General features: G+C 37.9%; 1 protein-coding gene across 1 annotated transcript in view; it reads right to left on the minus strand.

Annotated features, from left to right (window-relative positions):
• LOC106087870 (zonadhesin) overlaps nt 1-12326 on the minus strand; it is a 55127-nt gene extending 42801 nt beyond the window's left edge. Inside the window, exons 1-6 of the mRNA XM_059361099.1 lie at nt 12234-12326; nt 3812-4077; nt 2697-3755; nt 2356-2637; nt 2110-2292; nt 1939-2049 (exon numbers count right to left, since the gene is read on the minus strand). Of these exons, the coding sequence (XP_059217082.1) occupies nt 1939-2049; nt 2110-2292; nt 2356-2637; nt 2697-3755; nt 3812-4077; nt 12234-12240 (1908 nt within the window). The 5' untranslated portion in view covers nt 12241-12326. The remainder of the gene's footprint in view (nt 1-1938; nt 2050-2109; nt 2293-2355; nt 2638-2696; nt 3756-3811; nt 4078-12233) is intronic.
• Between the last annotated feature and the right edge of the window lie 721 nt (nt 12327-13047).

A 13047-nucleotide genomic window follows, 5' to 3' on the forward strand; every position in this document is an offset into this window, starting at 1 on the left:
TTATGCGTAATAATTCTTAAAGTTTTGAGAAATCTGGTTAAATCATAAATTTGTTAAAACAATTTAATTTGGGGTTGCTTTTATTCGACTGACAACAAAAACAGCTGATTTCTTTATGTTTCTGTCAGAAGGAACAGAGCACGCTATAATCGAAAACAATTACATGTGCTATTTTGAAAAGTGATTTTCATTTGTTTGTTTCGTTTGTATCTCACGACATGTAAAACTCAACATGTGCTAAATTTGACATGTCATAAGACAACTACATGCCATGTAAAAGAGCCTTAAGCAGAGTAAATGTCCAAAAGAGCTTGTCAATATTAATAATACTAATTTCTGTTAAAAACATTCACGCTTTGTGTTAGCCTTTCGTCGAGGGAAAATGTTACTCTCTTGATATTTTTATATTGCTGTCTCACTCTATCTTGCATGGTGTATACCTGTTCTCTCTTTTTAATATTCAACATGACTTTATGTACTCTTGCTCGAAATCTCGATTATTATGAATAATTGTTCTTTTGATTTTTTCGAACATTGATTTGTTTTCACTCTAGATAGTTAAAATGATTCTGTCAAAGTCTTAATGGTTATGTACATTTTAAAATAAAGAATTATTCTTGTCCCACTATTGGAGAATAAAGTTGAAAAATCAAACTTCGCAGACACTTAAAAATTAAATACGAATAAAACCATATTATTCGCTCAGACTCGGGAATATTTTTTAGATTACCGCAGCGAGTTGAAAACTGCTGTTTTGCCTTATTCATGTCTAGGTATAAAATTACAATCAATTAAAATTAAAACAACATTGAGGTAAAGCCCTTAACCGGACAATTACCCTGTCCAAGAAGACTCTTCCCTTACAACATTGATAATGGAAAAGGCGTAAGTATTCCACTTAAAGATGAAGATTAGATCGAAATGTGACTATTTTAACTGGTTGCAAAAGTTTAAAAAGCGAATTCAAATTCTTAAGCATAAGGCTGAAGGAGAAAAAGCTTCACCTGACTTTTTAGTTGCCATATATTTTGTGGAAAATTGAACTAATTTATTTCAAGGGCGAAAGAGGTTACGGATAATAATCTGTCTCGTGCTACTATGGATATACACCTAGGGAAAACTAAGCAATAAGACAAATTTTTAATGGAGGTGATAAAACTGTTCTATTTTGGAAGTGTTTGCAATAAAGCTATTTGGTATGCCATGATGATGCAGTCATAGATGGGCAAATGAGTGACTAACTGCATTATTGTGTTCTAATGCTACTGGTACTCTCAAATTCAAGACGTTAGTTATTGGAAAAAGCTCTTGGATAAGATCTTTAATGATTTTTAGCAAAGCCAATGCAGTGTAAAAAGCGAATAGAAAAGCTTGGGTAAATCAAAAACTAAGAGATCATTTTAAGAAAATTGGTCTGGAAGATGATAGTAGAATCCTTCTGCTAATAAAAAAACTGTCCGACACATCCAGACATAAAGTAAATTAAATTCAGCCGATGGAACAGAGTGCAGATTTTGGGAATGACACATAATATATATCCGATAAAGCAACAGAAATACTAAATGTATCGAATGTTTTTACCCTAGAGTATATGGAAAGATAGCTCAGGTGTAATAATGCTTCCAAATTTGCTGTTTTGCCTGATGGTGAAATTTTAGATATGTCATATGCCACAGATAAGACTCAGAAGGATAGTTCGGATGAAAGAGATGGCGATGATATTATTCGGCCAAAAATATCTTTAAAAGAAGCAATACATTGTTCCTCTACATTTTCTTGACTTATTGGAGAGACGTGTCTGTTCTGTCTTTTCAGAACAAGACAAAATAAATAAATAAAATATGTATAAAACCATTATCCGGGAAAATCGATTATCCGTAATGCCTCTGGTAGCGAGAATTCCGGATAATCGAGGTCCGGCTGTATATGCATACGTACCGTTTCATTGACACATGTGGTAGTTGTACACCTGGTAGTAGTAGTGCATGTCGTGGTGGTAGTACATGTTGTAGTGGTAGTGCATGTGGTTGTAGTAATGCACGGCGTTTCCTTTGAGTTAAAGAATAAATGTCATTATAACGTCTTTCTTATCATTGTTGAATTTCTTACCTCTGGGGTGATGGTTTCTTCTGTACAAGTAGTTGTTGTCTCTTCCGTACAGGTAGTTGTAGTTTCTTCTGGGGTACATGTTGTTGTGGTATCTACTGTAGTTGTGCAAGGAGTAGTTGCGATGGGTTTACACGTCGTTGTAGTTGTACATGTTGTTGTAGTTGTGCATGGTGTTGTTGATTCCTAAAAGTAGTATTTGTTGAATACAATTAACGAAAATGAAATCTGCGTTTATGAATCATTTACCTCTGTTGTGGTTTCTCCTGTACACATAGTTGTAGTTTCCTCTGGTGTGCATGTGGTTGTTGTCTCTGCAGTACAAGTGGTTGTGGTTACTTCCGGCGTGCACGTTGTTGTAGTCTCTTCAGTACAAGTGGTTGTGGTCTCCTCAGTAGTAGTACAGGGTGTGGTAGTGGAAGTAGAACATGTCGTTGTTGTACATGTGGTTGTTTTTTTCGTTGTTGTACATGTGGTAGTTTTTTTCGTGGTTGCACATGTCGTAGTAGTTTTACATGGTGTTGTTGATTCCTAGGAATCAGAACAAATGGTATTAAGTTAGTTTACATATGTTTTTGTTATTTACTTACTTCGGTTGTGGTATCTTCCGTACACGTAGTTGTGGTCTCCTCGGGGGTACATGTGGTTGTAGTCTCTCCGGCACACGTAGTTGTGGTCTCCTCGGGAGTACATGTGGTTGTAGTCTCTTCGGTACACGTCGTTGTAGTTTCTTCGGGGGTACAAGTGGTTGTTGTCTCCTCCGTACAGGTGGTTGTGGTTTCTGCGATGGTTGTGCAAGTTGTAGTTGTTGATGAGGATTTTGTGGTCGTTGTACAAGTCGTGGTAGTGGTACAAGTCGTGGTAGTGGTACAAGTCGTGGTAGTGGTACAAGTCGTGGTAGTGGTACAAGTCGTGGTAGTGGTACAAGTCGTGGTAGTGGTACAAGTCGTGGTAGTGGTACAAGTCGTGGTAGTGGTACAAGTCGTGGTAGTGGTACAAGTCGTGGTAGTGGTACAAGTCGTGGTAGTGGTACAAGTTGTGGTTGTAGTACAAGTTGTTGTAGTCGGTGTACATGGTGTAGTAGTTGTTTCTCCATCTGATGTTGTATCTGTTGGCATAGTTGTTTCTCCATCTGATGTTGTATCTGTTGGCATAGTTGTTTCTCCATCTGATGTTGTATCTGTTGGCATAGTTGTTTCTCCATCTGATGTTGTATCTGTTGGCATAGTTGTTTCGCCATCTGAAGTGGTATCTGTTGGCGTTTCTGTGGTTCCATCCGAAGGCTCCATCGTAGTTGCAGTTTCATCAGATGGGCAGGTACCGGGTATACAGTTTAAGTTTTCGGTATCGAAATAACTGCCAACGGGACAATCTTGAGGTATAGCAGTTTTGTCGGAGCAAACGTAGTATCCCTTGCAGTTATCTGCGTTTGGCAAGAAAATAGAATTCGCTTTATTGACACAAAGATTTTCCCAGCATTCGGTATTTGTATCAGGCACACATGCTCCTACAGATATACTGAAATAACTTCCAGCATTACAGGACTGAGGATAGGCCAAATTTTTATTGCAAATGCTAAAACTGCGGCAACTTTTCGGATCAGCTACATAAGTACCAGATATTTGGTCAGCGCACGGATTAGTGTTGGGCTATGGAAGAACACTCATATAGAATACAAAAAAGTGAGAAGCAATACTTGTATTACCTCTTCCAAGGGAGCCTTTAAACTTAATTTGCACAAATTTCTCCCAAGCGGAGCGCATCTTCCTGTCTTGGGATTATATTCTTTGCCTTCTGGACAGCGTAATTCTCGTACAATATTTTTATTAGTGCAACGATAGAAACTTGTACAAGATTTTGGATTTGGCCAATGCATTCGTAGACCTTGCAATTTACGTTGTATACATTCCTCATCAACCGCCAATGAGGGTATAGCTATAGCAGCTAAGACTGCTAGAGCCAAAAGAGAACCTAGATATGGGAATATTATAAGTGAGTTAGTAGAGTGAGTGCCAAGAAGGATACTGACAATATATAAAAATCAATTTGTGTTTGTTTGTAGGTTTGTGTGTTCCTTATAGACTCAGAAAGGGCTGAACCGATTTTTTTGATATTTTCACAGATGGTGCATAATGACCCCGTGGTGAAAATAGGGTACTACATTTTTTTGATATGTGAAGGGGGGGCGGACCCTCCCCCTTACCCTAATTTTCACCAACACCAGATCTCGGAGATGTGTGGTGCGATTTAAGCGAAATTTTGTGTGCTCTCATATAGTACCCTAAAAATAAAAATTTTGAATCCAAATTTCGGATGGGGTACCTAGGGGGGCTGCCCCACCCTAAAACCTACCAAACATATATTTAGACCAATCACGACAATATGGGACTCAAATGAAAGGTATTTAGGATAAGAAAACGTATCTGATATCCAATTGTCGGACCAAGTGTTAGGGGGACCACCCCAAGCCCAAAAACACCCCTAAATCGGTCATATTTACCTACTATGGCAATATGGGACTCAAATGAAGGGTATTTGCGAGTAGAATACGAATCTGATATCCAAATGTGGGACCACGTGTCTGGGGGTCCACCCCTTTCCCAAAACACCCCCCAAACTGGACTTATTTACTGAACATGGGAATAAGGGGCTTTAATAAAAGGTATTTGAATATAGAATACGAATCTGATATCCAAATATATGATCAAGTGTTTGGGGGCCCACCTCTCACCAAAAACATCCCCCAAAGGGCACAAATTTACGACCATAGCAATATGGGGCTCAAATGAAAGGTCTTTGGGACTAAAGCACGAATTTGATATCAATATTCGGGAAAAGTGTCTATGGTAATACCACCCAAATAGTAAGTAATTTCTGACTATTGCAATATGAGGCTCAAATAAGAGGGTTTTTAAAGTGGAACACGAATCCGATATACATTTTCAAGGCCAACTCATTGAGTGGCCGTCCATTCCCCAAAACACCCCCCAAGCCGATCATGTTTGCCGACGTGGAAATATGGGGCTCAAATTAAAGGTATGTGGGAGTAGACCACGTATCTGATATCAACATTAGGGGCCAACTGTCTAGCGGATGTCCCACCACCATAACAACCCCCAAATAGGACGTATTTGCTCACTAAGACAATTTGAGTCTTAAAGAGAGTGGAACTAAATATTCATAGTTTTTGCGATAAGGAGTTTAAATGAGATTAGAAAACGAATTTGATATCCAATTTTGGCAATATGGGGTACAAATTAATGATATTTAGATATATGAGAATAGAACACGTTGCTGATATATTTTCCAGGCTTAGTGTTTGGGGGACCGACCCAATCCCCAAAACACCCCTAAATAGGGCATATTTACCGACCATGTCAATGTGGAGCTTAAATGAAAGGTATTGGGGGGTAGAGCAAGAATTGATACCCACTTTCGGTACCAATTTTCTGGGGTCTACCCCTTTCCCAAAATACACCACAAACAGCAATTTTTTACTGACCATCGCAATATGGGGCTCAAATAAAGGTATTTGCGCTTCATCCCTTTCCTAAAACACCCCCAAAGGGAAAAAATTTTACGACCATGCCAATATGTGGCTCAAATGAACGGTATTTGAGATTAGAAAACCAATTTGATAACCTATTTTGGGGCTATGTATTTGGGGGACTCCTCATCCTGTACACTCCTCTTAAGCCAATTACAATATGGGGTTTAAATAAATGGTATTTGAGAGAAAAGCACGATGCTGATATTTTTTCAGGGCAAAGTATCTGGGGAACCACCTCTCCCCCGAAAACACCACTAAATCAGACATCATGAGAATATCGGGCTGAAATGAAATATTTTAAGAATGGAGTACACCTTACATCCAAACATAAATTCGTAGACCAATAAAGATCATATGGGATTCAGATAAAGGCACTTATATTGTTAAACTGTTAGTCAAGTTAGCATGGTATTTCACTAAAAGATCTTTAATTGTCGAAAATAAATATTCCCAGGAAACTTTTGTTCCATATAAAGAAGGCGCAGCGGAGCGGGCCCGGGTCAGCTAGTATTACTATAGTGGTATGTATGTCAATTTCACGCCACCCAGAAATGCCAAAGTTAAGTGAGATCTGTACATATGGATTACAAGACTTCAAGCACAAACAAGCGGACAATGCTAAATCTTAAACCTGATTAACACCAAATTTTCATAAATTATCTACAGTTTTTGTGCAGATTCTTTCATCAATTTGTGCACAGGTATTATTTTAAAGATTCCAAAAAGTTTTTGTGTGATCCTGAGAATCGGAACTGTGTTCCATCTGATGATTGTGTGCTTACAAACGCCTTATCAAATTGCACCACAGCCGCCTATGTACAATATTAGGGATGATGTTCACAATGGTCGGTGCAAGAAACAACAACCAACGCTCGTTCTCAAAATTTACCCGCGCATGTTGACAATATCTTCAACAACGCCTGCGTATGATAATGACACCATTGTCCCAAATTCATGCGAACTATTTTTTCCAACAGTGTACTTAAAGATGGGTCTACCACTTCTCCGTTTTAGCGTTGCAAACAAATGTATTATGTTATAATACCTACTACCGCAGAACTCGTAGTGGTGAAGGCTACAGAGTGCAATGAAGAAAGAATCAAAATTACAACAAGTAAGAGCGTGCTAAGTTCGGCCGGCCCGAATCTTATATACCCTCCACCATTGATCGCATTTGTCGAGTTCTATGCGCGGTATCTCTTGTTAGACAAACATAGAATATTGAATAAGAACTGTTATCCTATTGGAGCTATATCAAGTTATAGTCCGATTCGGACCATAAATGAATGCTGATTGACATTGTAGAAGTCATTGTGTAATATTTCAGTTCATTCGGATAAGAATGGCGCCTTGTATGGGCTCAAGAAGCAAAATCGGGAGATAGGTTTATATAAGAGCTGTATCAAGCTATTGATCGATTCAGACCATACTAGACCTTGTACAAAATTTCATTCAAATCGGATAAGAATTGCGCACTCTAGAGGCTCAAGAAGTCAAGACCCAAGATCGGTTTATATGGCAGCTATATCAGGTTATGGACCAATTTAAACCATACTTTGCACAGTTGTTGCATATCATAACAAAACACGTCGTGCAAAATTTCATTCCAATCGGATAAGATTTGCGCCTTCTAGAGGCTCAAGAAGTCAAGACCCAAGATCGGTTTATATGGCAGCTATATCAAAACATGGACCGATATGGCCCATTTACAATACCAACCTACCTACACTAATAAGAAGTATTTGTGAAAATTTTTAAGCGGCTAGCTCTACTCCTTCGGAAGTAAGCGTGCTTTCGACAGACAGACGGACGGACGGACGGACAGACGGACGGACATGTCTAGATCGACATAAAATTTCGCGACGATCAAGAATATATATACTTTATGGGGTCTCAGACGAATATTTCGAGTAGTTACAAACAGAATGACGAAATTAGTATACCCCCCATCCTATGGTGGAGGGTATAAAAATGTTTGACTACGCCAAAAATATGTCATAAATTAAAGTTGGAAAAAATTACAGTGATTCGTATCTAGATATTTAAGTGGAAATATTTTTGACTTGGTGCGAATTACCACGAGAGATTGAGAGATTTGGCATTTTCCAAATTTATTGTAGCTAACTAATGCTTGTCTTCTTGTTCCCGACTTGACATTCTAAAATGTCTGTCCATCTATCGAAATCAGCACTGGTGAACTTATTTATTTGTATGGCGATGAAGCACCATCACTGTGAAATGCTGGTTTAATGAATTCAATCGTTGCCGACGCTGGCTCAAAGCCGAATTCCAGAAAGATTGTCCAAAAACTGACGTTGTACCAGAGAACATTGATGCCGCTAGATTCCGTTAGATGGGAGGATCTTCAGGCATTTCTTTCACCAGAATACATTCGATATTGCATGGGCACCTAGCCCTAAAAAAAGGTTTGTACTCTTTAAATCCTGGGAATTTAACAATCGGTCAACATTATTGCAAAGAAATGTTGAAAAAATAGGATCGCGGTGCTTCAAAAGCCGTTATAAGATAGTCACAGGTGACGAATCATAAAGCTATGAGTATGAGCCCGAAACAAAACAACATTCGACCATGTGGGTCTTTGAAGAGTCCAGTCCAACGAAGAGTCAAGTCCAACGAACCTGTTCGTTGAAGAAGAATTTTGAAGCTAATAGCCACCAGTTTCTTGGGTTATGAAGCTATAGTTTCGCTTGAACAACGTAGAACGGTGAATTCTGAATGACACACGCCACAATTTCTTTGCCTGAAGTCTTCGGAGAAATTTGAAAAACGAACAAGAGAAGAAGAATCATTGTAAATCACCTGACTTTGCACCCAAAGACACCGTTTTATAGTCAGATATCCGGACACCGAACTCAGTCTCTAGATCTTCATTGAAGACACCCAGACTTCATATCAGAGTTCGGTCAATTCAAGACTGCCACTGATAATAAAGTCTTGCACTCGACCTCAAAATCTTCTCAGCTGTCTGACCAGAAACCTCTTCCAATCCATGCAGGTCTCCTATCGCTGCTTCGATTATCCCACGATGGTATCTATCGGTATATCTTCTATCCACTCTCCTATCGACTTAATTTCCCAGTGCCCTAGTAGGCGGAATTCTCATCGCCCCACTTGTACCAAGACAACGTGTTCTTTAAACCTTTTGTTATATCCTTACTTTGCACTTCTCCGTCGCGTTCCACCAAACTTCCTATGCCTAAGTAAGTATTTGTATACAGCCAGCGTTCATGTCTAAAGATTGGTTTCTACCGGGTAAATACCCAATAAATTGTCAGTCCATTTGTAACACATAGAAATATCCATTTCCGACCCTGTAAAGTATATATACTCTTGATAGTCGGGAAAAATCTAAGACGATCCAACCATGTCCGTCTGTCTGTTGAAATCACGCTACAGTCTTTAAAAATAGAGATATTGAGCTGAAACTTTGAAAAGATTCTTTTTTTGTCCAGATTATATCTTGATATAGACCCCATATAGACCGATCCACCGATATAGATTATTGAGCCCATAAAAGGAGCATTTTTCATCCGATGTTGATGAAATTTGAAACTGTGAGTTTTGATAGACCTCTACAAGTTTTTGTTGAGTATCGTCTTTATCCAAATATGGTCCGATATGAACGATATTCAACAAAAAATGCTCATTTTATGGGTTCAATACTCTTTATCGGTAGATTGGTCTGTATGACAGCTAAATCCAAATATGGTCATATAAATACCCAAACATGATCCGATTTGCACCATATTTGAAACGGATGTATAGGGATCTAATACAACTCACCATACTAAATTTAAAAAATATCTCGTAATAAATACGCAAATGAACCATACTCCGCATAAGCAACGAAAGTCTAACACAGCTCAAAGTGCCAAATTTAAGCGAAATTCGGTAAAAAACTCGGTTTCTAAAGGCCCGTAATAATCGGTTTTTCAACAAGCTCAAGATATTGTTCGATTTGGACCATATGCGATACGGATATCAAGGGTTCCAAGACAAATCACGTTAAAAATGTCAGTCCAATCGTGTACTACACACGGCTTCTATGTATTTAGACCAGCGATGTCTAAAATTTAAATGTGACTGTATGTGTGAAATACTCTCTTACAGTGTTTTTTAATTCTCTCAATATGTAAAAAATTATTTTTGGAACATAATGATTCGTGTTTTGCAAAAATATACACGTTTTATGTGTATGTAAGAGCGAGCTAAGTTCGGCCGGGCCGAATCTTATATACCCTCCACCATGAATTGCATTTGTCGAGTTCTATGCGCAGTATCTCTTTTTAGGCAAACAAAGAATATTAAATAAGAACTGTTGTGCTATTGGAGCTATATCAAGTTATAGTCCGATTCGGACCACAAATAAATGCTTAACATTGTAGAAGTCATTGTGTAATATTTCAGTTCATTCGGATAAGAATTGCGCCTTGTAGGGGCTCAAGAAGCAAAATCGGGAGATCAGTTTATATGGGAGCTGTATCAAGCCATTGGTCGATTCAGACATTTTAGACACGTATGTTGAAGGTCATGAGAGAAGCCGTTGTACACAATTTCTGCCAAATCGGATGAGAATTGCGCCCTCTAGAGGCTCAAGAAGTCAAAATCCCAGATCGGTTTATATGGCAGCTATATCAGATTATGTACCGATTTGCACCCTACTTAGCACAGTTATTGGAAGTCATAACAAAACACCTCATGCTAAATTTATCGGTTTATATGGCAACTATATCAGGTTATGTACCGATTTCCACCATACTTAACACAGTTATTGGAAGTGATACCAAAACACTACGTGCAAAATTTCAGTCAAATCGGATGAGAATTGGGCCCTCTAGAGGCTCAAGAAGTCTAATAAAAATACCTGTGACTCACCATCAACGCTGCCGTAAAGGGCTGGGCATCACTGGTTTAGACCTTAAATCCGGAGATCGGTCTGTATGGGGGATGTATCAAGACCATATTCGATACATATATCGAGGATCTCAAGACAACTCACTATGAAAAATTTCTGCAAAATCGGATAATAAATGCGGCCTTAGACCTTCAATCGGGAGATAGGTCTATATGGGGGCTATATCAAGATAAGGCCGATTTAGCCCATCTTCGAACTTAACCTACCTATGGTAAACAAAATTGACTGTGCGAAGGTTTATCTCAGTGTCTTCATTTTTAAAGACTGTAACGTGATTGACACAAACAAACAGACGGACGGACATGTATAGATCGTCGGAGAATTTTACGACGATAAAGAATATAGATACTTTGTAGGGTCAGAAATAAATACTTCGATACGTACCAAACAGTATAACAAAGCGAATATACCCCCATCCTTGTGAACCGTTTCTCACAAAATTTGGCACAAGGGAGTCTTTTATGAGTCTCAACATTACTGGTGAATTTGATGGAAATCGGTTCAAATTCAGATATAGGTGCCATATATATCTATCGCCCGATTTCAATTTCAACTTTTTTTCAACGACTACCACAAAAGTGGGGATTATGGTCGAAATCTGTTCAGATTTCGATATAGCTCTCATATATATATATTCATCCGATTTGGAGTAATATTGCAATAATGTGGTCATTTGTTAACCAATTCACGTGAAATTTGGCACAAATGATTCCCTTATGGCACCCGATATTGCTGTTGAATTTCATAAATATAGGTTCATATTCAGATATAGCACCCATGTATGTGTATCAACCGATTTTCACTTTTAAAGCCTTTGTCAATGTACTTTTAACAGATTTTCTCTAAAATTTTTGCACAATGTCTTTTTCTATGATTTTAACTATGTATGCCGATTTTGGTTAAAATCTTTTAAGATTCAGATGCAGTTCTAACATATATTTTCGTCCGATTTTGACTAATATTGCAATAATTTGGTCATATATTACACGGCTGAAACAGTTTTTTTCGCATGATTTCGAACCGAGACATTTAGCATCATGGGCAGACATGCTAATCTTTCTACTAGCAAGATTATAAGCACAATCATAACGAGGCCAAAACACTGAAATAGTCATATCAATGGGCCATGCAATGATGATGAATGATAAGAAATCATTCTTTTTTGAACAAAAACCTAGATGTTAGTCGCTGTGTGCATTCAAACTCACTTAGACAGTTTTTAGTTCATTTAGATATTTACTTTGTTACAATAGGCCAAAGCTCTGGTGGCAATCAAAGCCTCAACTTCCGCACAGGTAAGGCGGCTCATTTACCGGAGCGCTCAAACTTTTGGTCAAAACCAAATTCAGAAGGTATTCAAATAGTTTGAAAGATCACTTCAGATTATTTCACAATATATTTTTATGCACTGATTCGAAGAACTATATATGCCACGTAGAATAATCTCCATTAATTATTTTAAAATTCCACAGCATATTATTGAGACTACGATTCAATTGTCAATATATTACAATCGATCCACTTCACTACAAATATTTTATTCATATATAACTGATTCCATTTTGTATCCGTTGTCGTCCATCAGATGGGTGATATTCCACAGTTGTGTGTGTGTGTTGTCCTTAGGTTGTACCAACTCACCTTTCATTTTGAAATATCTCTTATTCTGACAATAAATTTCAATTTTTTTCACCGCAATTATTCAAAAAACCGACACACTTTTAGAGTTTCACAGCAACTCTGTGTCTTTGCCAAAACTTCCTTACCCTTATATATGCTGATAGCAAAATCAAAAATCTTTCGATTGATAAGGATGCTTTCAACACATTTTTTTCTTTATCGTTGACATCGGAACATGAACACGTCCATTTATCTTGTTTTTCTCTACGAGCCATTTTATTAAATACACATAAAAATTTTTGGGAATTTTGATGCTATCGTTAATGGGGAATAATGCAAAAAGCAAAATGGAGACATATTCTTAGAAGTGTTGCTGCTAATGTGTGTTTGTTATGTACGATATTGTCGCTATCGCTTATATAAAGACCAGTAGCAAAAACTATTGACACTAAGATTTTACCGAACCTAACACTATGGAACATACTACATATTTTGGTTTAGAAATTTCGAATCCGAATATATTCTCTAAAAATTTTATTTGAGTCATATATTGTCCGTATTGGCTTAAATTTCCGGTAGGGTGGAATTTCGATTGTGGTGTGACCCTCAGGCAATTGTCCCTATCTTCTGATATCAAATTTACCTTTCATTTGTTGCCCATATTTTCTCGATTTTACATATACGCATGTCCTCTCGATGAGGCGTCCCCCAGGATTCTTAAATTTGGATGCTATGCTAGTCTATTCTCCAAAAATTTTATTTGAGCCATATATTGTCCATATTGGCTTAAATTTCCGGTAGGGGGGAATTTCGAGTGTGGGGTGACCCTCAGACA

This window comes from Stomoxys calcitrans, chromosome 1 (assembly GCF_963082655.1).
Source record: "Stomoxys calcitrans chromosome 1, idStoCalc2.1, whole genome shotgun sequence".
NCBI classification, from domain to species: Eukaryota; Metazoa; Arthropoda; class Insecta; order Diptera; family Muscidae; genus Stomoxys; species Stomoxys calcitrans.